We start from the raw sequence: 26,986 nt of genomic DNA on the forward strand, positions 1-26,986 counted from the left end.
GCACGACTCCGCGTCGTGGTCGAGGCCTAAGCAGTAGAGGCACCGGCGGTGGTGATCGGTCACCGACATCAGTCGATGACAATCTTCACAAGCCTTGAACCCAGGCATCCTACCGGCACCAGATGTCGACAGACAAGGATCAAAAATGATCAAAAAGATTTAGTCAAAAAGGACTAAAAGGGGTAGCTCTCCCGGATCTGCGCTTACTGGCGCGGAAAAAAGAAGAACTGACGTCAGCGCGCGAGGGCGGCGTCTAAGTACTCCGACGACGTCATCCCGGCGCACGACGCCGACGACGGACGCGGAGCCGCAGACGACGCCTAGCGACGCGCAAGGGGTATTGCTGACGAAAAATCTTCCGGATCCAGTCTGACGCCTGGGGATATTCTAAGGTGAGGAATCTAAGGTGAGGAATCTAACTAACGTGTTTCTTTCAGATGAAACGGTTAACAACCGGGGACTTAAAAAGAGAAGGCTAATCAGGAAGCCTCAGGAAGGCGGAAACGGCAGAAAGATGACCTTTGATAGTGCCCAGAGCAGAGCCCTGCTGGGCCAAAGACAGAAGAAACAGAAGAACCTCAGAAAGAGGAGCCGAAAGGGGGTCTACAGCTTTCGCTATGCACCATGCCACAAATCTGTTCCATCGGCAGGCGTATACCATTTTAGTGGAGGGACGCCTGGCTGCCAGAATAACATCACAGACTTCGGAAGGAAGATCGAAAGGTGTCACCTGTCGCCGCTCAATCTCCATGCATGGAGGTGGAGACTGGACAGGCTCGGGTGGAGGACCGTCCCCTGCTGCTGCGACAGAAGATCCTCCCGAAGAGGCAGCTGGATCAGGGGATCGATGCTCATACTGAGTAGCTCGGGATACCATACTCTTCTAGCCCAGTCCGGAGCCACAAGCATGACTTGGGCCCGGTCGCTCCTGATCTTCTTCAGCACTCTGGGCAGAAGTGGTATAGCCGTACAACAGACCGCAACTCCACTCGCGACGAAAAGCTTCTCCGAGCAAGTGCCGCCTTGGAAATTCCAATGCGCAGAACTGATGACAATGCGCGTTCTCTTCGGTGGCAAATAGATCTAACCAAGGCTCTCCCCACAGCTGAAAGAGACCTTGCGCCACGTCCGAGTGCAGACGCCATTCGTGATCCATCATGCACCGGCAGCTGAGTTCGTCCTGTGAGAAAGTGGCTCTGTATATACTGTTCCTTAATAGGAACAGGGTGTACAGAGTCCACAGTCCCCCAGGGTTTGACAGAGGTTAAAGTTAGATATAACCTTACTCTCTAGAGTGGTAGCTTGGTCGAGCAGTAGGGCAGTACCAGAGGACAGTGTAAAGCATTTGTTGTACACACTCAGTCAGCAAATGGTCTCACACACTCAATAACTGAACGCTAGGCCAATGGTTTATATATAAAAAATATATGCTTGTTTTATTTTAGAACCAACACTTGGATTTAAAATATACTTTCTTAGCATGAGATGTTTCATATAAATACTTTTGCAATATGCAATAGACTTTTGTAAACAGTTACAAGTGGTTGCAGTAGGCAACTCTATTTTTAAACACAACAATGCATTGAGCTGAATGGTAAATTCAAGTTATTTGCAACAGATTACTTTTTAGATTACTTTTGGAATTCCAGGACTGGATCCTAGATTCAGTCCTGGGTCAGTACTCGGAATCAAGTGATGAAAGTCGACTTAATTACTGTAATGATTTTTAAACAATATTTAGCTATTTTAAAAGTTGACACTTAGAAAATATTTCAAAGGAAACAGTCAATGATTCCCTATGGAAGAAAATTCAGATTACAGGTACAGTATGTTCTCGTTACTTTTGTAATCCAATACTGGGTGCCTAGACTCAGTACTGCGACCTTTATCCAAAACAGGTAAGTAATTACGTTTTCAGATATTATACGATTTTTGAAGAATATTTAAAGATTGCAGAAATTGACACTTAGAAGAAATTTTACAGAAAAACAGTCAATGGTTTCCTACGGAAGAAAATTGAGTTAAGGGTAAGTACAGTTGTAAGTATTTTTCCGAGTCAGTGCTGGGCACCAAGATCCAGCACTGGGAGCTCACCTAAGAGCAGGTGAGTAATTTCGTTTTCGTTACTCGGCTGATTTTTGGTGAATATTTCAAGATTTGAAAGGTCCACACTTAGAAGAAATTTCAGGAAAAAGCCATTTAATGTTACCCTATGAGGAAAATAGAGTTTGCGGTTTAAGGGTAAGTACTCGACTGGCAGAGTTGAGGTTCTGGGCATAGACTCAGGGGTCCCCCAGGGTCAGGTAGGTACAGTTGGTTCACCCTCAGCGGCTCTAGGACGGCCGGGTGCAGAGAGAGTTAGGCCCAATGTTATCCTATGAGGGATAGGGGGGCCTTGGTTGGTGGCTGCTGACTGGCAAGCCACACGGCTGTGGGAGCTGGGATCCTGGTCACTTACTCAGGGCAAGTGGGGAAGTAAGTAGGTGTAGAGTTTTCGCTGCCAGAACCACTCGGGCGGCTGGGTGCAAAGTGCTTTTGAGCCTTCGGGCGCTCAATTGATTTCAATGGGAAATCTCCGGTTTAGTAAAAGACTGCAAGCTCGGGGACGAGGACTCTTCAGGTGCCACCACCGCTTCGAGAGGTAAGTTGGGCAGTTGGAGGATAGGTAGGTACCCCAGGATTGGGCACAGGGGGCCGCGGGGCGCCGCGTGCAGGGGTGCCTTTTGGTGTCGGGAAATCTTACCCTCTGTTGATCGTGGTTGGGGGGGCACCTTGTTCTGAGGCTGCAGGCTTCTTCAGGAGTGTCGAGGGAGGTCCTTGGGTGCCGGACTCGGGGTCACAGTCGCCGTGGGGTCGTCCTCAGGGTCTTTGTTCACTTCGGCACTGGCCAGGCTTGGCTGGTGCAGAGTGTGCTGGGTTCGTGGTTCCGGGCTGCTGCCAGGGATTAGAGGTAGGTTTTGAGTAGAGCCTCTACTCATGGGAGTCCCAGGGGCTTAGAGCCAAAAGGTAGCCAGGTCCTCCGGGGTTGGTGAGGTTGCTGGCCACAAGAGATGCCGTGTTGGTGCAGAAGCAGGTTCGAGGGTCGACAGGCCGGTAGGGCTGGGGCCAAAGCAGTTGGTGTCTTCCTCTTTTCAGCAGCTGCAGGGCAGGTCTTCTTTCTTCTTGATCTTTGTAGTTTTGAATCTGGAATCTGGGGAAGGAAGGTTCAGGGTGCACCTAAATACTAGATTTAGGGGCGTTACAGGTAGGTGAAGGGCAGGGACCAATGGGTCCCTGTCCTGGGGTGGGTACACCCCCTATCCTGCCTCTCTCCTGTGGGAGGGGGGCAGTAGCCTAGTCCTGATAGGGTAGGGCTCCCTATCTTCAAGATGGCGAGAGCCTGGAGATGTGCTTCACCTCGCCTCCCCCACCTGAGGGGTGGGGTTGGCAGGCTGGCACATCCCCTGTCCTTATTTGGGGTTTCCGGCCAAAGCTTTCCGCCAGAGTGGGGGGTTGCAGGGGCCTGGGGAAGCTCACAGAGGTAGCATGCCTTTGAAGCTTCCCCCTGCCCATCCTGGGGGAGGAGATTTAGCACCTCGCCCAGGATGTGCATTGTTGCAGGCCCAGGAGAGCAGGGGCTCTCCTACCCAGGGGTCCAGCAACATGTCTGCTGGGTGGCAGCCCAGGCAGCCTCAGAGCAGACGTGGATTGTAGGTTAGGTTTAAGGGGGCACCTCTAAGATGCCCTCTGGGGTGCTGAGTACATTAAATCCCACACTGGCATCAGTGTGGGTTTAATGTGCTGAGAAGTTTGATACCAAACTTCTCAGCCTTTAGTGTTGCCATTATGGTGCTGTGGAGCTCATGTTTGACGAGCTCTCAGCACCATGTACTCTTAAATGGCAGCACTGCACTTACAGTGCTCAGGAATGGACCTGGGCACTGTAGGTGCACAGGGCTCCTTCTCCTGTGCCCACACCATTGGCATAAGGCACCCAGCTAGAGGGGTGACTGATGTATGCCATGGCAGTGTAGGTGATGGGCATGGCACACAGGAATGTGTGCCATGTCGACTTTGTTTTTGTCTTGCACCCAAGCCCTCAGCCTGCAAAGGCAGTGTGTGTGTGTAAGGGTACAGGGCCTCTAAGGGTGGCACAAGGAGTGCTGCAGTGCTTAGAGGCCTTCCCTGGTCACCAGGTCCTGGGTACCTAGGGTACCATTTACCTGGGGCTGACATGTGGCCAGGGTTTGCCAATTTGGGTTTGGTTTGTTTTAGCGAATGGAACATAGGCCCTGGGCACCTGATTGGCAGGAGTCCAGGGCACACTCAGTCAAAGTACATTCAGCAATTCAGCAAAAAGTGGGGGCATACCATGCAAGAAAGATGGCACTTTCTCACACGTCCGTCCTGGCGTTCAGAGAACCTGCCAGGTGTTGAACCACCAAGGTAATGCCATGATGTTCCAGCCATGTCCAGAGGCGCAGAGCCGTCTGACATAGGGTCGAGTATCCCACCCCGCCCTGTTTGTTGCAATACCACATGGCGGTGGTGTTGTCCGTGAACACCTGCACTACACTTCCCCGGACAGAGGGAAGGAATGCCTTCAGTGCAAGCCGGATCGCCCGCAGCTCCAGGAGGTTGATATGGAGCCAGGACTCCGCCGCAGACCAGAGGTCTCTGATCTCCACCTCTCCCATGTGGCCACCCCAACCCATCCCAGGAGGGATGCATCCGTCACCACTATGTGCTCCGGTTGGGGAAGGGAGAGGGATCTGCCACTGACCCAATCGCGGTCCGTGAGCCACCACTGCAACTGTCGTGCAGCGCCCTCCGAGAGCTGGACGTGACCGGACAGGTCACCCTGATGCTGTGCCCACTGGAACTTCAGGTCCCACTGCAGAGCCCGCAAATGCCATCTGGCATGCGCCATTAGGACCAGCAGCCAGAGGGTCATCCTGACCGAAACCCGGGATAGAGGCTGAAAGATCGGAATCATAGCCTGAATATCCCGGACTCGCTGCTCGGGAGGATAAACCCAAAACAACGTTGAATCCAGAACCGCCCCGATGAAAGGGAGCTTCTGAGAGGGGCTCAGGTGCGACTTAGGCACATTGATGGAGAACCCCAGCAAATGCAGGAGGTAGGCCGTAGTCTGGAGGTGGAAGACGACAGCCAGGGGCGAGCCCGCCCGCAACAGCCAGTCGTCGAGGTAGGGGAAGACTGATTACCCGGACCTGCGCAGATGAGCTGCGACCACCGCCATCACTTTCGTGAACACCCGAGGGACGCTGGTAAGAACGAAGGGGAGCACGGCAAACTGAAAATGCTCCTGGCCCACCATGAACCGCAGGTAACACCGGTGGGCCGGCAGGACAGGGATGTGAAAATAAGCGTCCTGCAAGTCCAACGCTACCATCCTGTCTCCAGGGCAGTCAGGACCTGAGTCAGAGTGAGCATCTTGAACTTCTCCTTCCGGAGGAAGCGATTGACGTCCCGGAGGTCCAAGATGGGGCGCAAGCCCCCCTTGTCCTTCTTGGGGACCCGAAAGTAGTGGGAACAACAACCATGTCCTACTTCTGGCTCAGGAACGCACTCGATGGCCCCCTTGGCCAGGAGGACCGAGACTTCCTGACAGAGAAGGTCCAAATGATCTCCGGACATGCGGTATGGCGGAGGACAGAAGGGGGAGCGAGTAACCTTGGCGGATTATCTGCAGCACCCACTTGTCTGACGTGATCTCGTGCCAGTGGTGGAGGTGGGGGTGAACCCTGCCACCCACTGGCGTGGGGTGCCCCCTGAAGCTCGGATTAGGAAGGTTTCGAGGCGGAAGCAGCGGTGGTGGAAGTGGATCGACACCCACATGCAGGTTACCAGACCCGCCCCTGCGGAACCCACGTCCACGTCCACGGCCTCGCTGAGGCTGGTTCTGCACAGGCTTGCTGGAAGAGCGCACCTGGGTACCCCTGCCCTGGCTACAAAAGGAACGAAACCCCGTTGTGGCAGGGTTTTTCAAGGAAAGACCCAAAGACTTGGCTGTGGCACGAGAGTCTTTATAGCGCTCCAGGGCATTGTCAGCCTTATCACCAAAGAGGCGGGAGCCATCGAAGGGCATGTCCATGAGCGAGCTCTGGTCATCGGGTGAGAACCCAGTGGAACGCAACCAGGAGTGGCGCCGCAACGCCACCGTTGTGGAAATCGCCGTGCCCAACGAATCAGCGGTGTCCAAATCACACCTGATGGGAAACTTTGCCGCATCCTTGTCCTCCACAATCACTTGGTAAAGGACAGCCTACTGGACCTCCTCAGAGCACTGAGGTAGAACCTCCGCCACCGAATCCCACACTGCGTGGGAGTAACGGCCCAATAAGCAGGCGGTATTAACCGACCTCAACTGGCTGAGGAGAACAACCTCTTGCCACATTGGTCCAGCCTCTTAGAGTCCTTATCTGGCGGAGCCGAGGGAAAGGCACTCTGCGATGTCGAGGCCTGAATGACCAGGCTCTCAGGCGTGGGATGAGTGGTCAAGAAGGCGGGATCACCAGGCACCGGGTGATGACGCCTAGCAACATTCTTATCCACTGGCGCCCCCGAGGCCGGCCGCAACCAAGTACCCAAGAGGACTTCGGTAAGGGCCTCATTGAAAGGGAGCAGCGGCTCCGACAACATAGACGCCGTCTGGAGCACCTCCGTAAGGAGGTTGGTCTTAAGGGCCACTGTTGGGAGGTCGAGATGGAGAGTCTCAGCGGCTCGACGCAGCACCACAGTGTAGGAAGCGCCCTCCTCCATAGTAGGCGGAGGCGAGGCAAACCCCAGGTGAGAAGAAACATCAAGTTCATCCGCATCTTAAAGGTCGTCCACCCAAACCTGCTCGGAGTCACACTGCCACGCAAGGAGGTCCTCGGAGCCGTCCCAGTCCTCATCCGGCTCCGGGGTAGAAGGAGCCGGCTGCGGCGGTAGGACCGGAGCTGGAGAGGGGGCCAGCGGCGCTGGCCGGTGCCGACCCGGAACCAGATCCCAATGAGGATCCCAGGTCGGAACGAAATGGTCCGAGAACCAGGGCAGGGGTGGGATAAACGGCACCCAGCGTGGCGCCTAGGGCCAGAGCCAGCGGCGTTGCACCTTGTGGCGCCGGGGTCAGAGCCGCGGGCGCTGGATCCAGTGGCTCCGGGGCTGGCGCCGGAAGCGGTGCCGCCGGGTCAACAGGATCTGGACACGGGGCCCGCAGGCACACCGGCGGGAGCCCGAGGCCTAAACAGGCGGTCCAAGGCAGCAAGAAACTCTTGCCTCTGTTCGGGAGTCGCCGACGGACCCGGGTATAGCGGGCAGGCTGCGGGACTCCCAGGCTCCAGAGGAGCCACAGGGGCAGAGCCCCTGTCCCCCCAGTCCGCCTCTGGGGAGCGAAGAGGGACGTTGGAGAGCGAACACGCTTCTTCGACTTCTTCTTATGGCGTCACTTACCGGAATCTGAAGGTGAAGACTTAGAGTCCGAGGAGCGACGTCTACGGTCCAGCTAGCGGTCCCGCGAACGGCCCCTAGACCCGGAGCGAGGGTGAGAGGAGTGCTGAACCTCCAGCAACTTCCGGCGCCGTTCCCGTAATGCCTTCGGGGCCATGGCACGGCAGTCCCAACAATCCCGGGAGTCATGGTTGTTCTCCAGGCAGTAGAGGCAGACATCATGGGGGTCCGCCACCGACATATTACAGTGGCACGACCCACAAGACTTAAAGCCGGGCATCCCTATGTGCACCAGGAGACAAGAGAAGGAGACAAAATGTCTCAAAAGAGTGGTCAAAAAAGGACCGAGGTACGTGCTCAATCCGGATCTGCGCTTCTGGCGCAGAAAAAGAAAGAACTGACGTCAGCGCGCATGGGTGGCGCCTAAGTAGTCTCTGTGACGTCATTCCGGCGCGTACGATGCCACTGACGGACGCGGAGCCGTACGACGCCACCTACTGGCGTGCAGGGGTACTGCTAAGCAGAAAACTTTTGCGGATCCAGTCTGACGCCTGGGGATTATTATAAGGTAATGAATCTATCACTAACGCGTCTCTTTCAGGTGCATGCATTTAATAACTGGAAGTAGCATATAATTTAAACATACATAAGAAAAACCAGGTGAGGTTAGAAATATCACCATAATTATGACAGCAATTTATTAGTGGATATAATTTTCTTTTATTTATACTTGGTTAATTGGAGGATCACACTGCTAATAAAATTACTACAAGTGGAAGGCCCCACTAAGATAATAAAAAGGCAACCTGGTGCCTGCCTCAAAGAAGTAGCCACCCTCCTCCCATTTTTAAAGTCTATAAAGGCTCTCGAAGAGGCATATTTTTTTTTAAACCTGGCAGACTACACCAACTTACAGCCACAATATCTTTTTAAACATCCTATTAGAAAAAACAATACCAATGGGCATAACCATCCTCTGTCTTGCATATGCCATAAAGTATCCATATCATACTTAGAAATCCCGCAGATCCCATCTCTCCTCCCTCACCATCTTTTCTTCTGGTATCTGGCCATTGACAATGGGGCCAATTTTTCTTGTGGTTCCACCGTGTCACTGGCTATATTCCAGAGGATCCCTGATCTATGACAGATTTTTTCCCATTCTTTTAGGGCACCCCCTACTTTTATATACCACTTTTTAGGCATGCATACACCAGCCCATATCTTTTTTTAAAGATCTGGCCTTCTGCATCCTCCCCTCTCCCCAGAGTCGAGCAATATTCCATTTAGCTACGCTCCGTCCCAAAACCATCCATATCCTCTGGTACCGCGGGGTCGCCACCTCGCCTCATATGTTCAGGATTTATTATTCCGCTTCTGTAGTAAAGGCAGTCCATCCTGCTTAATTCGAATAGTTTGTGATTTCCTCCCAGTACTCCTGGATTATTGGACATGCCCATATTATACGAAATATAATACCCTCTTGTCCACAACACCGGATACATAGGCTAGATTAGACCTGCCCCATTTTTATTAGTGTTGTTCTAGAGTAATAGGAGCAGTGGTATATTTTAAGCTGAACCAGTAGGAAACCACATTTTAAAGACGGTTCCTTTCAGCCCCTATGGGCCTCTTCCCATTCCTCATCTTCAAAGGTCCCATGTTCCTTTCCCATTCGTCTTTAGATCGAGCATAGTGCTGGGTGAGTTTTTTCATATCTTTCTATACGTCAAAAACGTAGCTTTCCTGGTCATGGGGTCTTCCAGTAGTCTGTCTTCCAGAGGGGTGGATTACACTATCATCATACCTCGTGGTGCGAGGGCTTGCAAGGAGTGCCGAACCTGTAAGTAACGGAACAACTCTGTAGATGCCAGGTTCTCAAGGTCTACCAGAGGCAAACTCCCCACCCCCTAATAGTTCACCAAGAGTGAAAACAAAATCCCACCAAATCCTACTCAGTGAATCCCTGAAGCCCTCTTAGGGATCCCAAGACCGCCGCATCCCATTGTAGGGTCATCTGTGTGAGTGTATTTTGCACTCCGAGGTAATGCGTCTCTTCTTTCCATAGCTTATTTACCATTCTTGTGTGCGGTGGCAGTGTAGGTGGGGTTTGTCTACCTTATAGTGCTGCTAGATATTTCTGGTGTCCCAGCATGAAGCTGTCCATTCGGAATTCCGGACATATCGCCATCCCACCAGCTTCTAGCTAACTTGGACATTGCGATTTTTGCTGGGCCACCGTCCCACAGTAAAGCTTGAGTAAGCAAGTATTCTGAAGCACATACAGCAATCAAGGCAGACATCTTAAATAGCGCTGCCCTTCACAGCACAGAGAACGGGAGGGCGTGCCAATGTTTTACATCTTATTTTAATCTTTCCAGAAGAGGGGTCAGGTTGTGCGTGAACAATAGTTCTACGTCTCTAGTTACCTAAAGGCCAAGATATTGGAATCCCTCCTACATGACCCGTATTCGGACGTCTGGTGGCAGGTTCGGTACCTTGCCTCTCAGTGGGTACAGCAGTGACTAGAGCCAATTAATGACATAGCCCGAATATTTACCAAAATTCGTAATCATTTGCACAAGTCTGGATATTGACATCTCAGGGTCGGCCACATAAAGCAGGACATTGTCCGAGTATAGGGATATCCCATCTTCTCACGCGCCTCCCCATTCTAGCCACTTGACCAGTGGGTTCTAGAGGATCCAGGCCACTAGTGGTTACAGTGCCAAGGTGAAGATCGGAAGCAATACTGGGCAGCCCAGTCTTGTGCCCCTCTGGAGCTATAACACAGAGGAGTAGACCCCATTAACCCAGACCCTAGCAAGCTGGCTGGCATAGATTTGGACCCATTGAATATATTGTGGCCTAAACCAAACCTCTCCACAACCACAACATGTTTCCCCATTCTTAGTGTTGAAGGACAGAACCACTGCATGTTCACACAAGGTGTCCGCTTGCCCCACCACTCCATATAGATGCCGAAGATTAAGTCTTGCACTACGAAGCCTGATTGGTCTGGGTGTATAAGGGAGAAGAGCACTCTTCACAGACATATCACCAACAGCTTAAGGAGTATCTTGACCTCTATGTTCAATAGCGAAATAGGCCTGTAGAAGGCACAGTTATCAGGGTGTCTTACGTCTTTCCTTATCACCACAATAGTGCCCATTAGTTGATCTGGTGGGAGGGAGACCCTCTGTTTACTCTCTTTATGGATAGCTAACACGTTTGGGGCTAATTTTAAGGCCATGGTTCGATATAGCTCCACCGGGGTTCCATGGCTCTTCAGGTTTGAACGCTGAAAATTGCCTCTGCTATTTCAGACACCTCTATGTCTGCCTCTAGGTAGGTCCAGTCCTCACAAGACAGTCGGGGCAGGCGTATATCTGGGAGGAACTCACCCACCTCCTCGCCTGCCACAGCTACCACAGGCGAAGTGTCTCGGACATAATTCAAGGCAAATACTTCAGCAATGTTATCGCTCCCTATAATAGGTTCACCCTTCGCATATTTGATCTCTAGGACCCAAAACTGTGCCTCATCCTGTTTGTCCAGCCAAACTAGAAGTTTGCAAGCCTTGTTTTCTACATTAGAATCGCAGCGTAGTGGCCTTTTGGGTTGCGACTGCTGCGTCCGTCAGAAGGTCATTCTATTGCTGTTGTGCGAGGTGAAACTTATGTAATAAGAGTAGCATCTGCTTTATATGGTGACAGCTCCAGCTCCTGAATCTCCCTCTCTTAATAGTTCATCTTTTCATTTAATTTAATTCCGAATTGTAAGTGCTGTGGTTACCAAACCCTCATTGTCTGTGAAATATTGATCAGTATATTGCCAGTTTCTCTACAATTCTGGGGATTTTAAGGTGCCATGGAATAGAGGGGCCACACCCTCTCTTGATTGGCAGACTCTTGTAGAGTAATGTCCATATCGGTGAGTGATCCGAAATAGCTCTAGCCAAGAGAAGTATTTCGGAATAGAGATGGACCTGTGTGTGCTAGGTAAGGAGGTAGACTATTCATAAGAAACTTCTGTGAGCCCCTGAGTAGCAGGTTTATTGCCTATCGTGGGCGCTGTGAGTGACCCAGAGGTAAGCCAATCCCCCTGCAGTTAGAAAGTCCTGAAGAGGGCCTGCTCTCTCCAGCTGTCCTTTATTGGGTAATTTATCCCATTCCGCTTGCAGATTAAAAGAACCCCCAAGATCAAGGCGTGTTTCGGAAGCAGCAACATACAACTCACATATGACAGGGCCAGCATGTGGAGTTTGGGTGGATATATACAGTGCAGAGATTGAGTGGGAGGCCCTCTCCGGTGTCCCCTAATTACCACTAATCTACCACACGGGTCTGTCCATATCCGCTGGGAAATAATGGGAGCCGTTTTCATACTAAGTATATCTAACCCTATAGATCAAGCTGGGTAGTTGCCTTGGGCCCTCATTTTGTAACCCCCTCTATCCAGGCCTCCACAGTTATTCGCCATTAAGTGTGTTTCTTGGAGTAACACCATGTCAGGGGAATGGCGTTTGAGGTATTGCAACACCACCCCTCTTTTAGTTTTACTATCCAAGCCCATTAACGTTTCAGGTTAGGACTTTCAGTGCTTAGCGGTCTTTCATTTGTGGTTAACAGCTGGGCAGTGTATTTCCCCTTCAACATCCAGTGTGACACTCAGCACGGGACTGGGACTCCCCTCACATCTGTGGTTCCCGACAGTGAAAATACCAAACAGTAAAACCAGAGCAAAACACCACAACTTCTAAAAAACAAAGCCCCCTACCTTGCAAAATAAGCTCGAACCCGCCCATTCCCCCAACTTTGCAGAGCGCCTGTCGCCACAAAACTAGTATATTCCGAACAGGTATCTTGGCCAGTGTCATCGTAATAGTGCAGTGAAATTATCCCCCATTCCTAATACAGTACCAATATTTGCAGCAGGCCGGCCAAGAGCTGTGGGAGGCCTGCCCCATAAAAGTGCAGGTCGCCTGTCATAGGTCCATGCCTGGGTGGAGGGGAATTGGGGAAGCCTGGGGGTGGCACCCACATCCTTGCACATTCCCAAATACTGCCCCCTCAGAACAGTTCTCCTGGGCTGCTTCGGATAAGTGTCCCTCTGAATTGTCTACCGTGTTCCCCTGCTTTTGTCGGGGTCTCCCTACCTCTCCGGCGGCGCTACTGCCGGTCATTTGTTTTGTGGTCTTTTACCAGGTCTCCTTCCCTTGAGCCAATCCCACGTCTCAGCCAATTTCACAAAGTGCCATGTTTCCCCATCTTGCGGGGAAAAGCATCATTATATTTATGTTTTTTTTGCCTCAGTACCCTTTTCTCTTCATCAAAACTGCACCATAGCTTCTGTACGAGCAGCGTGAAGTCGAGATAGATGTTGATGGGTGCATTTTCATATTTCAAGGGCGGGCTCCACCTGGTGGCCTGTAGGATAACATCTCGATAATTAAAGAGATGGGTAATAATAGTTTGCAGTGAAGCCCCTTGTCGGGGCAGGGTGATCGGGGTCCTAAGGGCCCACTCCACAGAGAAGAACTTAGAGAGTCCCTTGAATTTTAGGGTATTCAGGAAAAGCCCCTCTAAGAACAGATCCACACTGGGCCCCTCTGCTCTATCTGGGACCCCAACCTCCCTGATATTGTTCCTCCGTGAGCGACCTTCAAAATCCTCCAACTTCGCTCCCATTATGTTCGCCTAAATCCGTAGTCTATTTACCTGCTCCCTGAGAGTTTTAGTACAAAGTTTCACCAGTGCCGCTTCATTTTCATTTACTCTTTCACCCACTTTGCGGTTATCAGCTCTGTGTAGCTGACTTCAGTGGTCACCTAGTCAATTTAAGGCTCTAGGGAGACCTGCACTCCTTGAATCCTCTCCATTATATCCTTCGGTGAGGGTTGTGAAGTTTTTATGTCATGGTCCTCAGGCAGGACCTGCCCTTCCGCACGTGTCATGGTGTCAAACTACTGTTTGGGGCTGGCATACTTATCCTGTTTGGTTTATTGAGGTCCCTTTGTGCCCTTGCCACCCATCATAACTGTATGGACTTGTGGACAGTCAGGGGGACCTATATGGAACATATCAACTCTTGTCAGGGCCTCTCAGACTCCGTCCTTTGACCTCCCTTACCTCTTTTATCCGTTGTAGCTCTGCACTGGATGGGCCTTAAGTTGCTGGCAACGCCACCCTGCATTATAGCATCACTCCCATCAGGTATTGGGCCATCACCACCCGCAATGTAGTGGTACACACTGCCACCTACGCAGGGCTTCTGCCTCTCCCCTTGTCTACCCCTGCGGCCTCTCGGCTTTCCCCTAGAAGGGCAAAGTGGCAGCTCCCCTGCAGCTGGCTGACGGGATTTCCACTGGTGTCTGCCAGCCGAAGTCAAGCCAATCTCTAGAGCCTCACATGGCTCCCACATTGCACATCGGCTGCCTCTCCTCTGTGTGTCTGCAGCCAGGGTTTCCTTTTTCCAGTATAGCCTGATTCCCCTCATGCAGCCCCCGAATGGGGGTTAAGGCAGGTGCAGTATTGTGGTTGCTGTCCAGCTTGCCACGTCAGTACCACCAAGGAGCAGCTGGTCACTACCATTTTTCCGGGTTATGGCACTCGCCCTCACCCGCAAGACGATCTCGCCTCGCCTGTCAGCTTCCCCAGCGATCTCTTGGTCTGCCGTTCAAGGGCTGAGCTGGAGCATCTTCACCGCCGCCCGCCCGTCCGCTTACCCACTCATCCTCCTCTCACAAGGCTGTGGCTCTCGGAGGCTGCCTCACAGCTGGCGCGCCTCTTCCTATTCACCCGCAGGATGGCTCAGCTACACGAGCGCAGTGCTGCTTCGTGGGGGGAATGCCCCAAGTCTGCTCTCTCCCTCCGTGGTTGCCGCTATGGTTTGCTGCAGCTCTACAGCTTTCCTGCACCTTCCCACGCAGAATCAGTTTGAGGGCACGGTGCAGGACAGATGTTATGGGGTTGGGTGTGGTTATAATAAAGGATGATCTGAGCCGCTTCAACAAGCGGCCATCTTCCACGGCACTTAGACCCATCCCCCGGCAGCTACAATTAATCTAAATCACACCCTGCTTCCATTTGACCGAAATTCACCACAACATTAAAACCACTCATCTAGCTCGACCTTTTGAAATATTTTAGAAAGGACGTAAAGGGGGACACTCAGTCACTGCCACAGGAGACCATGTGCAGGAGAGGGGGAGGGGGAGTTTAGTTAGTGGCAGCTTAGAACTGCCATTCAAAAGCAACTTAAAAACGATTTATATCTTCATCCACAATCTCAGCTCCAAATTTTACTAAAAGAAGGCCTCAGTGTAGGCATCTATGGGAACTGATGGGATTTTTTTGATACTTGGGTGAGCATAACTATTTTCTTTGACTTATTACACTAGAACAGTGAAGCAGACCAAAGTACAATAAATCCGGCATTTGTGACCATTTTCGATATTAAAGTGGACATGTCTTACTGTATGTTCACTTACACCAATACTTGGTGATGACAAAATATGAACCAATTGCTAATTAATATTAAATATTAACACACAATTAATATAAAGGCTCACCTGTGGGAATGTTTGGAAGAGGTAAGCAAACATTTCCAAAGCTGATTCTCTTCCAGTCTCATATTCATAACTGCAACAGAAAACAAGAATAGGATAAAATACACTCAGACTAGCTATAGGCCCTACAAAAGGCATTTCTTCTGGTTTTTTTTTAATTGTATAGCTCACTAACTGTATGTGCCATATTTGCTTTGATGGCTTGATAACTGAGCTAATTTTACTTCATTCTTTAATCCACAAATGTCGTCACTCTTTCCTCAGATTATGAACGGAATAAGATTTTGAACCATCAATCAATATTTTAAATTCCTCAAAGAACAAGTTAACAATCTTTCTGGTGTATATTCTATCTAACCAAAGATTCCTTACCTTGTGAATAATCCCAGGGCATCAGACTGGATCTGGAAAGTTTCAGAGCATTTACCCTGTGCACTGTTAGGTGGTGTTGTGCGGCTCTGCGCCAATGTTGTTAGGATCTGAAAGGGATGAGCAGAGCTGCATATGTGCGCTGATGTGCGTTGCTTTCTATGCTGTCCGCCCCCTGAGACACCGAGGCCATCAGCAAGTTGGTATGATCAGCATGCAGATCTCTAGATCAGTGCCTTTTCAGATAGAAAATAATCCACTTCATAATACGGGAAGTGTGAGGAATCTGTGGTTAGATAGAGAATCCACCAGAAATATTGTTACTAAACACAAGTTGTCCTTCTGTAAATTTCTAACTGCAGAATCCTTGCCTTGTGAACAGATACCATAGCAGTACCTCATAAGGTAGTGGATCTGGGAACAGGATCAGACCAAAAAGTCCTGCAGGACTAAGTGGGCAAAATGTTCCTCTCAATGAACCTGACTGTCGAAGCAGTAGTGCTATATGAGCCCACATAGCCACCTGACAGATGTCCAGGACAGGTACTCTGTAAGCTAATGTAGTGGGAGTCGCTGTGGCCCTGCTGGAATGAGCTATCAAAACATTCTGTGGGCTGCGTTTTTCACCAGTGCCTTTGTAGATCCTTATGCAGAGAAAAATTCATTGAAAGAGGATATGTTTTTGCACAACTTTACTATTCTTAGCTCTGGAAAACCATGCAAAGAGCTGATCGTCCATAAATGTTCCTTAGTACGGTCAATAAATTTACAATTATAGTATTCAAATGATGAAGTCTCTCTTCCTCCTTTAAAGAATGAGATGGAGGAAAGAATGCCAGACAGTTAACAGCCTGACTAACATGAAAAGGAGTGACTACTTTGGGTAGAAAAAAAGTAGTCCAGGTCCAAGGAAGCAACTTATCAAGAAAGAATATAGTACACTATGGATTCACACATAGAACGTTCCTGAAGTTTCTGCCGCAAGTCTAGCCAATGTTATGGTGACAAAAAAAGACTGTCTTTAAGGTCAGAAGTCTCAAGAGATAACTGTGCAATGGCTCAAAAGGGGTACACATCGAGAAAGTGAGGAAAGTGATCACCAAGATAAAGTCCCACTGGGGCATCACAAATGATTTAGGTGGAAAAAAATGTTTTAAACTTTGCAAAACCCTCATGAGAACGGGTGATTTGAATAGTCAAGGAGCAAGGAGAGGGTTCTGTCACAGGCCCAAACACAGGCCAGTAGCCACCACTACAGATCTTTTGCAGTCTCCTCCAAAACTGCTCTGATACAAAGAACAGTCTGAAGCAGTAAGGTGTGACTTTAGCACGTTGATAATGAATCCCAAAGAAGTGAGGAGGTTCTCCTTCATCTTGAGGCGGCTGTTGACTAACTGGGGTGAGCCCACCTTCAGCAGCCACTGGTCGAGGTAGGGGAAAACCGATACTCCAGACCTCCAAAGATATGCTGCAACCACCACCATAACGTTTGTGAACACCCGAGTGACACTGGTAAGGCCAAATGGGGGATCCGCAAACTCAAAATGCTCCAGGCCCACAGTGAACTGCAGGTAGTGTCTGTGGGCCTGCAGGATGGATATGAAAATAAGCAAGCTGCAGGTCCAACGCCACCAACAAGTCTAGGGTGAAAGGCAGACAGGACCTTTATTAGTGTGAGCATCTACAACTTATCCTTCCGCAGGAAAGCATTGAGAGGGCAAAGATCTAAAATAGGACGAAGGCCTACGTTCTTCGGCAAAAGGAAGTAGCGGGAGTAACACGTGAATCCTACTTCTGAGGTCGAAACTACCTCTACAGCCATTTTCGCCAAAAGTGCCTGAACTTCCTGCTGTAAGATAGAAAGATGGTCCTCTGTCAGCTGCTCTGAAGTCGGGGAAGAAAATAAAGGAAGGATATACCCCTGGTGGACAATTTGGGGCACCCACCTGTTGTGGTGGCCTCAGTCAGGGTGGCTGTGTGCTGGCAAAGACACACTAAAGCGGTTTTGCTGTAGCAGCCTCTGGAGGAGGGGGGGGAGGGGATGATAGACCGAGCCGAGCATTGCCCCTGTCGTGACCATTAGTGTAGGTGAAGAGGACATGATGACAGCGATAGGTAACTTGTCGAAATCAGCATACAAAAATTGGTTACAGAAACAAATAACCATAGTGCAGACATTCACTGTTCTTATTTGCTTTAGCGCCATGGTTAGGACCCAGGTCCATGAATGACTCTGCTAGAAGAGGGCTGTAGAGTACCTTTTGAGTGGAATCAGTGTCATTTTAGACTTTTTTTGTTTAAAAGCACTGAGAGGGATGGACAATCTGAATTTCAGGAAGCATGTTTTAGGGAGAAGTGAGAAAGACCCTAAACCTGTGGTAGCTATCATATGGTCACTAGAGGGAAAACAGTTGAAGATGCAAGAATTTAGAGAATATAATTAGAAAAACGAATGAAGCAGTCTTTAGATATGACTACACAGTGTAGATCCTGGGACTCTGCAATGTGATCAGTGACCAGTTAAGATAAGTGATATATATATATATAATTTTTTTTTTTAAACATATTTTATTGTGTCAAGCCACAAATATTCTGCAGAGCCCTGAAACCCAGAGAACGTCTGCCACATATATGATGCAATAAAAGCATTGACGTTTATGCTTTACAAATTATATGGTAACATGTAATAACAGAAGAAAAGCAATAAACCCCCACCCCCACCCCACAAAGCACTGTCAATATATCCTCCCCCAGCAATTGCAGCTCATCCCTCACGGTGAGAAACGAAATCATAAGGAAATACAGAGGAAGGCCCCGGCCAGGCCGAGCCACTCTCGAACTACATTGTAACATACCATATTCAGTGCGCGTCCATACCAAGTGAGACGGGTTCCAACGAAAGTCCTCTATAATCAGCCCACCGTTTCCAGATCTTTATGTGCTTACGCGGACATCCCCTGGCCTTCAAAATCGTAAGCTCCAGACCCATATTGAAGTCTAAGCCATTCTTCCATGCCGCCAAGGGGGGTGAAGCAACCGCCTTCGAATGGCATGCAATGTCGCGTTTAGCTAGCGTAAAACCCAAAAACATTAGGTGGCGTTTGTAAATGTTGCCTCCAATCCCTTCCATAACATGTAGGATTGCAAGCCTAGGTGAATAGGGAAGGTCCCATCCCAGAACGTCCGACAGGCATGCCAACACTCTTCGCCAGAATCGCACAATAACCCCACACTGCCACACCATATGAAAAAAAGGTTCCATCCTCTTGCCCGCAGTGCGGGCAAAGCGGAGAGGCTATCAGGCCGGCCCTATATAGACAAACACGGATATAATACACCCGGTGTAAATAGTTTAATTGAATTAAGCGGAGCCACATAGCGATAGCAGCCTCTCTAGGGGAATAGAGAGCCTCTGTCCAGTCTTCGCTTTCCAATGGGCCTAGATCCTCCTCCCAGGAATACCAGAGTCTACCCAAAGTGGTGGAACTATAAGTCACTAAGGACTGGTATATTTTGGAAATTTTGTGATCCTGGAGATCCCCCATGAACAGTTTGGCTTCAATAGGACTGAAGTCTGGAAGGGACTCCAGTTTAGAAACACTAGGGAGAAGAGCATGGTGGAGCTGCAAATATTTGTAGAATTGGGTCTTGGACATAGTAAAGTCCTGCTGAAGTTGCACAAAAGATTTAAGAGCCATACCCTGCATCACATCTCCAAGGGTGGAGATCCCGATGGCATTCCAGTTCGGAAGCCCGCCAGACCAGCCAGTTGGGGCAACAATCCAATTGACCACAATGGGGTCTCCTTGGTAAGTCTACCCCACCATCCAATTTTGCGCAAGGCTTGCCTCCAAACCCAAAACACCACAGTAGTATTAGAGGGGAGGACCTGACGCATCGGTGCCGAATAGAGTATGGTGTGTAATGAGTGGGTTCCCATGTGTGTCCGCTCCAATAAGTAGGCAGAGTCAGTGCGATCCCTATACCACCACTCATCTAGGACAAGCAGGTGGGAGGCCAGATAATAGGACAGGATATCGGACGTGGCCAAGTCACCGCAATAGGTAGATTGGAAACACGTGCGTAGAGCCACCCTTGAGGACTTCCCAGCCCACAGGAATAGCCCCACCACTGAGTTAACCTGGCGAAACCATGACGTAGGGATACAAAAAGGGTAATTTTGTAGTTGATATAAAAAACGTGGCAGGGAGACCATTTGGAAAATAGCAGAGCGGCCCGGTAAAGAGAGGGGCATACGGGACCATGTTTTCAATTCATCCCGCACCCGCAACCATATGCAATGAAGTTTCAGCAGAAGATGACAAAAAGACCCCTAGATATTTCATGCCAAGCGTGGTCGTCTGTATCATAGAGGCCCAGTGGCCAAGAGCCGGCTGAGAGCCAGGAACCCAAAGAGTGGACTTATTAGGGTTCATATATAGCCCAGAGGTCTCTCCAAAGATCTCCATAATCCAGAGCAATCTAGGGCCAGTCCTATTAACATCAGTCAGGAAGAGAAGGACATCGTCTGCGTATAAGGCAATTCAAAAGATAGGTGATATTTTTGATCATTTCCTTAGACCATAAACTGGTGAGGCGAGCTAACAAACCACAGAAAAGGCCAAATCCCAAATTTGCACACCTTGGTTAAAAGATGGAGGATGCCATGGGTCTCACTAGGAAAAGATTGATGAAAGAGTTTCACAATTACAAAAGGAAGAAGTTGTTCAGGAGCAAAGATTAAATGGTGGTTAGGAGGCAGAATGAAACATGACAATGAAGGTTGACTCAAAAGGTCCCACTGAACAGATATAGGAAGTTTGTATTTTAGTGTAAACAGTTAAATTCAAGGGCGACAGACCAGAAGGACTATGGTCACTCCCATAAAGACACTTTTGAGTGAATAGCCAAGCGTTTGAAGAAAAAAAAACAATGTGGACCCAGAGAGAGAAATTCCTGGAAGGGTTTTTTCTTTGAAGAGGTTGTGTCCCAGGGACAGCTGTCACAAGTTCATTTGAATGAGCAGTCTGTAACATAATTTGAGACAGAGGCATTTTAGATCCCATAAATAAAGGACATAGGAAGTTTCTCATAATCCTTCTTATTCAACCCTGCCCCCCAAAGAAGAAAAATAACCAATATGAAAGTCTTGAAGTCTTGAATTGAAAATGCAATCTTTTTTGCAGACACATATATGCGAGCAGTTGCGAGAGACAACTAGTGCTTATATTAAGAGGAAATAAATGTGTATTCATGCTTCTCTGTTCTGACTGCTGCTTAAAAATATGATTACAGTCACAGCAAACAAGTTACTTACCTTCTGCAAAGCCTTTTCTTGGTAGAGACTTTAATTGTAGATTCCTTACTTTGTGAATATCACCGGGCGTCAGAAAGCATTCGGAAACGTACATAGCAATTCACTCATCAGTCGCTAGGTGGCGTTGTGCAGCTCCAAAACATATCTGTCCAGCACCAGCTATAGCATTGGGATCCCTATATATGCGCCACCTCCACAGTCTGAGGTAAGTTTCTTTCTGAACTCTGTCTGTACCAACGGGAGTGGAGCCCATAGAACTGAAGATGTGTCAGTGTGCAGAAATCCTCAATAGATGGAATCTTAATAATGGACAGTATGAGTCCACTCCAAAGATCAGGGAGGAGGGTGGGTCAGCAAGGAATCTGCAGTTAGAGTCTCTAAATAAAAGGTGTTACCGAAGGTAAGTAACAAATAGATTCTTACCTGTCGGTGTAGTTTTGCAGCTTGAAGACTTCTGGATTCACTATGCTGTGCATTATTCTGCGGTCTAGTGGTTGGGTCCGGAATTGTAGTTTTTTTACTTTTTTTTTGTGGCCCAGGTGGGCGTCGACGTCCCACCATTTGGTGTCCTCCCGTGACGTCGGCGTGCTTTCTTCGGAAGCTCCCACCTTTGGGCGCCATCTTCGGATTCTTTTTTTCTTGTCTTGTGCTATTATTTTTCATCCTCTTCTTTATCAAAGTCTTTTTCCATTTAATTTTTTATTTTATTTTTCTGATCCCCTTCTTCCTGTCCCATTTTTCTGGCGGAGGTGGGTGGGTTCGCTAGTGAATCCAGAAAGTCTTCAAGCTGCAAAACTACAACAACAGGTAAGAAACTATTTGTTTTGCAGCGTGACTCTTTCTGGATTCACTATGCTGTGCATTGACTTTGATGTTACAACAAACAAATGATGGACGGAATGCTGACAATGCAGACATTCTCCCCCAGTCAAGAGATATGGGTTAAATCCATCGTTCTTTTGCCCACTACACCACCCCAGTTTAGACATGGCCATATGCAAATCAGTCTTGACCCTGTGCCTCATGGGAACAGTCCAGCCCGAACTGCCAAGCCATGTCTTCCCTGGACCGGAATCTAGCATCCTAGGACCGGTTTCTGGCTATCAGCCGTCATCAGCCAGGATAGCTTGACTCCAGTGGCGTAGTGAGCACGGGTCCCACGTCTGGGAATACCCATCCCACTTAGGGCGAAAAGCGTTACAACAAACAAATGATGGACGGAATGCTGACAATGCAGACATTCTCCCCCAGTCAAGAGATCTGGGTTAAATCCATCGTTCTTTTGCCCACTACACCACCCCAGTTTAGACATGGCCATATGCAAATCAGTCTTGACCCTGTGCCTCATGGGAACAGTCCAGCCCGAACTGCCAAGCCATGTCTTCCCTGGACCGGAATCTAGCATCCTAGGACCGGTTTCTGGCTATCAGCCGTCATCAGCCAGGATAGCTTGACTCCAGTGGCGTAGTGAGCACGGGTCCCACGTCTGGGAATACCCATCCCACTTAGGGCGAAAAGCGTTACAACAAACAAATGATGGACGGAATGCTGACAATGCAGACATTGTCAGACATTGAAGCAGTTTACTAAGTTTGTGGCGGCTGGGTGGAAGATGAGCGTTGGTTGTTGAATACATGTTGAAGCACTTTTTTGTCCTACTTGTGCTTCCTTGTTAATCTGTATATCTACGCAGTAGTGCTTAGTGAACGTGTGCACTGAGGCCCATGTTGCCGCTAGGCAAATGTCTTGGATGGGTGTGTTTGCTAGGAAGGCTATTGTTGCTTCTTTTTTCTGGTAGAGTGGACTTGTGCCGCTCCTTGTAGTTCTTGGCCTGCCTGCTTGTGACAGAATTGTATTGTCTCTGCGATCCATCGTGCGATGGTGCCTTTTGTTACCGGTATTCCCAAGAAACTGCTTGCGAAAGACACAAAGAATTGCTTTGTTTTCCTACAATCTTTAGTTCTCTCAATGTAATGCATCACTGCCCTTCTAGCGTCCAGAGTGTGCAGTGCCCTTTCTGCGCTTGTGGATGGTTTCTGTAAGAAACTTGGTATCTGTATGGTCTGGTTTAAGTGGAACCTTTACACCACCTTTGGCATAAAGTGTGGGTCTGTTCGCATTATCACCCTGTCATTATGAATTTGAATGTAGGGTTCTTGTAGTGTTAGCGCTTGCAGTTCGCTTACCCTGCGTAGCAAGGTGATTGCTACCAGAAAAGCTGTCTTTATGGTGAGCATATGTAGAGAGGCCATGTGAATAGGTTCGAAGGGCGCCTTCATCAGTTGCATGAGAACTACATTGAGGTTCCATGCCGGTGGTGGTACCCTTTTTGGGGGGACGATTGGTTTGGCCCCTTCCAGGAATCTTTTTACCTCCTGGGATGTAAAGAAACTTTTCTCCGTTTCTCCTCTTGTGTAGGCTACTATTGCTGCTAGGTATACCCTTAGCGAGGTGTAGCTTAGGTTGCTCTTTAGCAAGTGTGTTATATATATTAGCACTGTTGATTCCCTGGCGATTCTCTTCTGTAGCTTTTCCTTGAAGCACCATTGGGTGAACCTTTTCCATTTTGCTACATAACACTTCCGTGTGGTAGGTCTTCTTGCCTCCCGCAGCACCACCAGCGTGCTCTCTGGGAGTTTTCAGGTGCGCAATCTCTAAGTCTTCAGGAGCCAAGCTGCTAGGCTGAGGCTCTCTGGTTCTGGGTGGAGCACTTTTCCATTTTGCATTGAGAGCAGGTCTCTTCTTTTTGGGAACTTGTGTGGTGGCCCCTGCGCCATCTCCACTATCTGTGAGAAACAGGACTGCCTGGTCCACTGTGGTGCTACCAGTATCAGTGTTGCTTGTTCTGCATTTGCTGAGCACCTTGTGTATCAGCGGTATCGGGGGGGAAAAAGCGTAGGCAAATGTCTTCGACCAGCTTATCCATAGGGCATTTCCTTGGGATTGCTGCCCTGGCTGTCTGGATGCAAAGTCTTGGTATTTTGCATTTTGGTGTGTTGCAAACAGGTCTATTTGTGGGGTCCCCCACTTCTTGAATAGCTTTTGCGTTTCCTGTGTATTGAGCTCCCACTCATGGGATGCTGATGTCTGTCTGCTGAGTCTGTCTGCTTCCACATTTTCCTTCCCTGGTAGTTGTATCGCCAGGAGGTCTATTTGTAGTGGGATGGCCCACATCCAAATCTCCTGCGCTAGGCTTGATAGCGCCACAGATTGTGTACCTCCCTGCTTGTTGATGTAGAACATTGTTGTGGTGTTGTCTTTTGTATCAACCCTCTCTTCCCGTACAGTTGTCTCTGGAAGGCTATTAGGGCAAGGAACACGGTCTTTAGTTCCAGGTAGTTGATGTGTCTTAACGCATCTGTTTGAGTCCACAAACCCCTCACTTTGAGCTGGTTCATGTGTGCTCCCCATCCCATTTGGGATGCGTCTGTTGTGATGGTCACTGTTGGAGTTGGGGGTGTAAATGGTTTCCCCTTTGTTATGTTCTCTTTGTTCCACCATGTGATCTCCTCTTGCAGTGCGTGCGTTACAACCACTAGATCCTCCCAACTCCCTGTTGCCTGTGACCATTGCTGCTGTAGCCATTCCTGGAATGGTCTCATGTGGAGTCGGATATTGGGGACTAGGTGGATGCAGGACGCGATTATCCCCATGAGTTTGCTCACTGTCCTCACAGTCAGAGGTTGATCCTTCTGGTATCGACGTGTCTCCTTCAGCAATGCGAAGGTTGTCTTTCCGCTGGGGAACACCCTGCCCTGAATGGTGTTGATCTGTGCGCCCAGGAAGATCTTCACCTGTTCTGGTTCTATCGAGGACTTCCCCCAGCGTATTGAAAATCCTAGTTCTGTCAGTGTGCGCGTGACTCGTTGAGCATGTAGTTTGCATTGGTTGTAGGAATTTGCCTTTACCAACCAGTCGTCTAGGTAGGGATATACATGAATTCCCTGTCTTCGTAAGTGCGCCGCTACCGCAGCTAGGCATTTTGTGAAGACCCTTGGTGCGGATTTTAGTCCAAATACTAGGGTCGTGAACTGGTAGTGCACTTTGTTGATGGCAAATCTCAGTAGATGTTTGTGTTTTCGGTTCATGGGAATGTGTAGGTAGGCATCCTTGAAGTCTATAGTGGACATAAAATCCCTGTCCCTTATTTGTGGTATAACTTCTTGTAGGGATGTCATTTTGAATTTTTGAGTTTTTATGTATTGGTTTAGGAACCGTAGGTCCAGGATGGGTCTTAACGTTTCGTCCACTTTTGGTACGAGGAAGTATTAGGAGTACACTCCCTTGCTTCTTTCCTTGAACAGCACTGTTTCTATTGCCTTCTTGTGGAGGAGTTCTTGTGCTTCCTGCAGGAGGAGCGAGAGCTCTTTTGCTGTGCGCGTCTTGTTGGTTGGCCTCCTGTCTGGTGGCTTTTTTTCCAGTTCTATACAGTATCTGAACTGTATGAAGTTCAGTATCCATTTGTCTGTTATTTTCTTCCACTCCTGGAAGAAGTGTCTTAGTCTGCCTCCTACCGGTGTTACATGTTCGCTGTTTATTCCTTTGTGTGTGTCTAATTTCTTATTGAGTCTTTTGTTGTGCCGCCCCCGTAGAGATGTTGTGTGGCTGGGCACGTTTGATACAGTCACTTTGAGGTGGGCTGCTGCCCCCTCTTTTTGTTTGTCCACGTCTGTTCGGTCGCCCCCGAAAGGACTGGCCCCTAGGTTGGTACTGCCCGTTTTGCTGTTGCTGACCTTGCTGCACCTGGTTCTTACCCTGATACGTTTGCTGGAAAGTCTGGTGCGATGTTCCCGGCTGGTTTCCTCCTCTGCCGTTCGGTCTCCTTGAGGGGGTGCCCCTACTCATCCCTCTGAACTGCAGTGCTCCCATGGACCTCGCAGTTTCATTATCCTTTTTGAGCTGTGTCAGATTCTCGTCCACTGGTGTGCCGAACAGTTGTTCCCCATTGAAGGCTGTGTTCAGAATAGTGTTCTGGACCTCCGGTTTGAAACCTGAAATCCTTAGCCAGGCATGCCTCCTCTCTGTCACTCCAATCATCATGAGCCTGCTGGATGTGTCTGCCGCATCCAGGGCCAATTTTAGGCAGGTGTTGGCCAAGTTCTTGCCTTACGCCACCAGGTGTGTTGCCCTCTGCTGGTATTGTTGGAGCTGTTTGAGCAGCTGTCCGACCTCTTCCCAGTGTTGGTACGCATGTCTGTTTATTGGGGCACTGGAGTTCGCAATGCGCCAGTGAAATGCTGCATTCCTCTCTATTTTCCCCCCTGTGAGGTCTATCCTCTTACTCACCTTGTCTGAAGGTGGCCCTGAGCTTGTTGGAATTATGGCCCTCTTTCTGGCTGTCGCCGTTATAATGGAGTCAGCCGGTACGGATCACTGGATATATGCTGGATCCTTCGAGGAATGTTTATATTTCTTCTTTGTTCTAGGGGTGACAGACCGGCAGGTTGCTGGCTCCTTGAAAGCTTCCCTGCCCTGGTCCAGTACACTTGGAAGCATGGGTAGGAATTTGCTCCTAGTTTGAGTGGGGAGCAGAGTCTCTAAGAGGAAGCAGGCTTTTGGTTTTTCTTCCTCTAATTTAACCCCATATGTTGCTTCAGCATTCTTGATGACCATGTTGTAGATGCCAATGTCATCCGGCGGCGAAGGCCTCGATGGATATGACTCTACGGCTTCTTCTGAGCTTTCAGCGTCGAGGTCCTGCCAATCCAGGTCCTGCGCCCCCGAGGAAGTCGATTACAAGTTTGTTTGTTGATCTTCCTCACCTTCTCCCTCGTAATAATGCAGGCCCTCTTCGTCCTGCTGCTCTGCTGGTTCTGGAGTTTTCGGCGGGTCGGCGGCGTCAAACTCCTCTTCGACTTCTACTTCGACAACCGTCGAGGGCTTCGAAGGGATGGTTTATCTGCTCATCCGTTCTTCAAAAACCTTTTTCCTCTGGAGGATACTGTCCATTTTGGCCTCAAGCCTTCGTTTCTTCCTCTCCATTTCGGCCGCCTGTTCGGCCTTGAGAGTTTCGGCGCTTCTCTTCGATGTTGTCGATGTTGACATCGAAGTCGCCTTCAGCTCTTTTTCCTTCGGCGTCGTGCGCGCCTTTTCGGGGGTGTGCTTCGATGACCTAGGCTTCTCTTGAGCTTCCGCCGGCTGGGAGTCCTTTTCAAACGATCCGCTGGGCTGTTTGTCTGTGGACGCAGCTGTGGCTGTAAATTCCTATGATGCCAGTGCTCCTTTCGAGGACTATGGCTCGGTTTTTCGAGAGTCTATCGGGGTTTTAGGGGTTGACGTGTCTCTTACCTCCAATG

General features: G+C 49.3%; 1 protein-coding gene across 1 annotated transcript in view; it reads right to left on the bottom strand.

The window, feature by feature from the left end:
* UTP20 (UTP20 small subunit processome component) overlaps window positions 1–26,986 on the bottom strand; it is a 1,051,825-nt gene that overhangs the window by 143,388 nt on the left and 881,451 nt on the right. The window contains exon 53 of the mRNA XM_085653318.1: window positions 15,008–15,077. Coding sequence (XP_085509444.1) covers window positions 15,008–15,077 — 70 coding nt within the window. The remainder of the gene's footprint in view (window positions 1–15,007; window positions 15,078–26,986) is intronic.

The sequence above is a fragment of the Triturus cristatus genome, chromosome 4_1, assembly GCF_964204655.1.
Source record: "Triturus cristatus chromosome 4_1, aTriCri1.1, whole genome shotgun sequence".
NCBI lineage: Eukaryota > Metazoa > Chordata > Amphibia > Caudata > Salamandridae > Triturus > Triturus cristatus.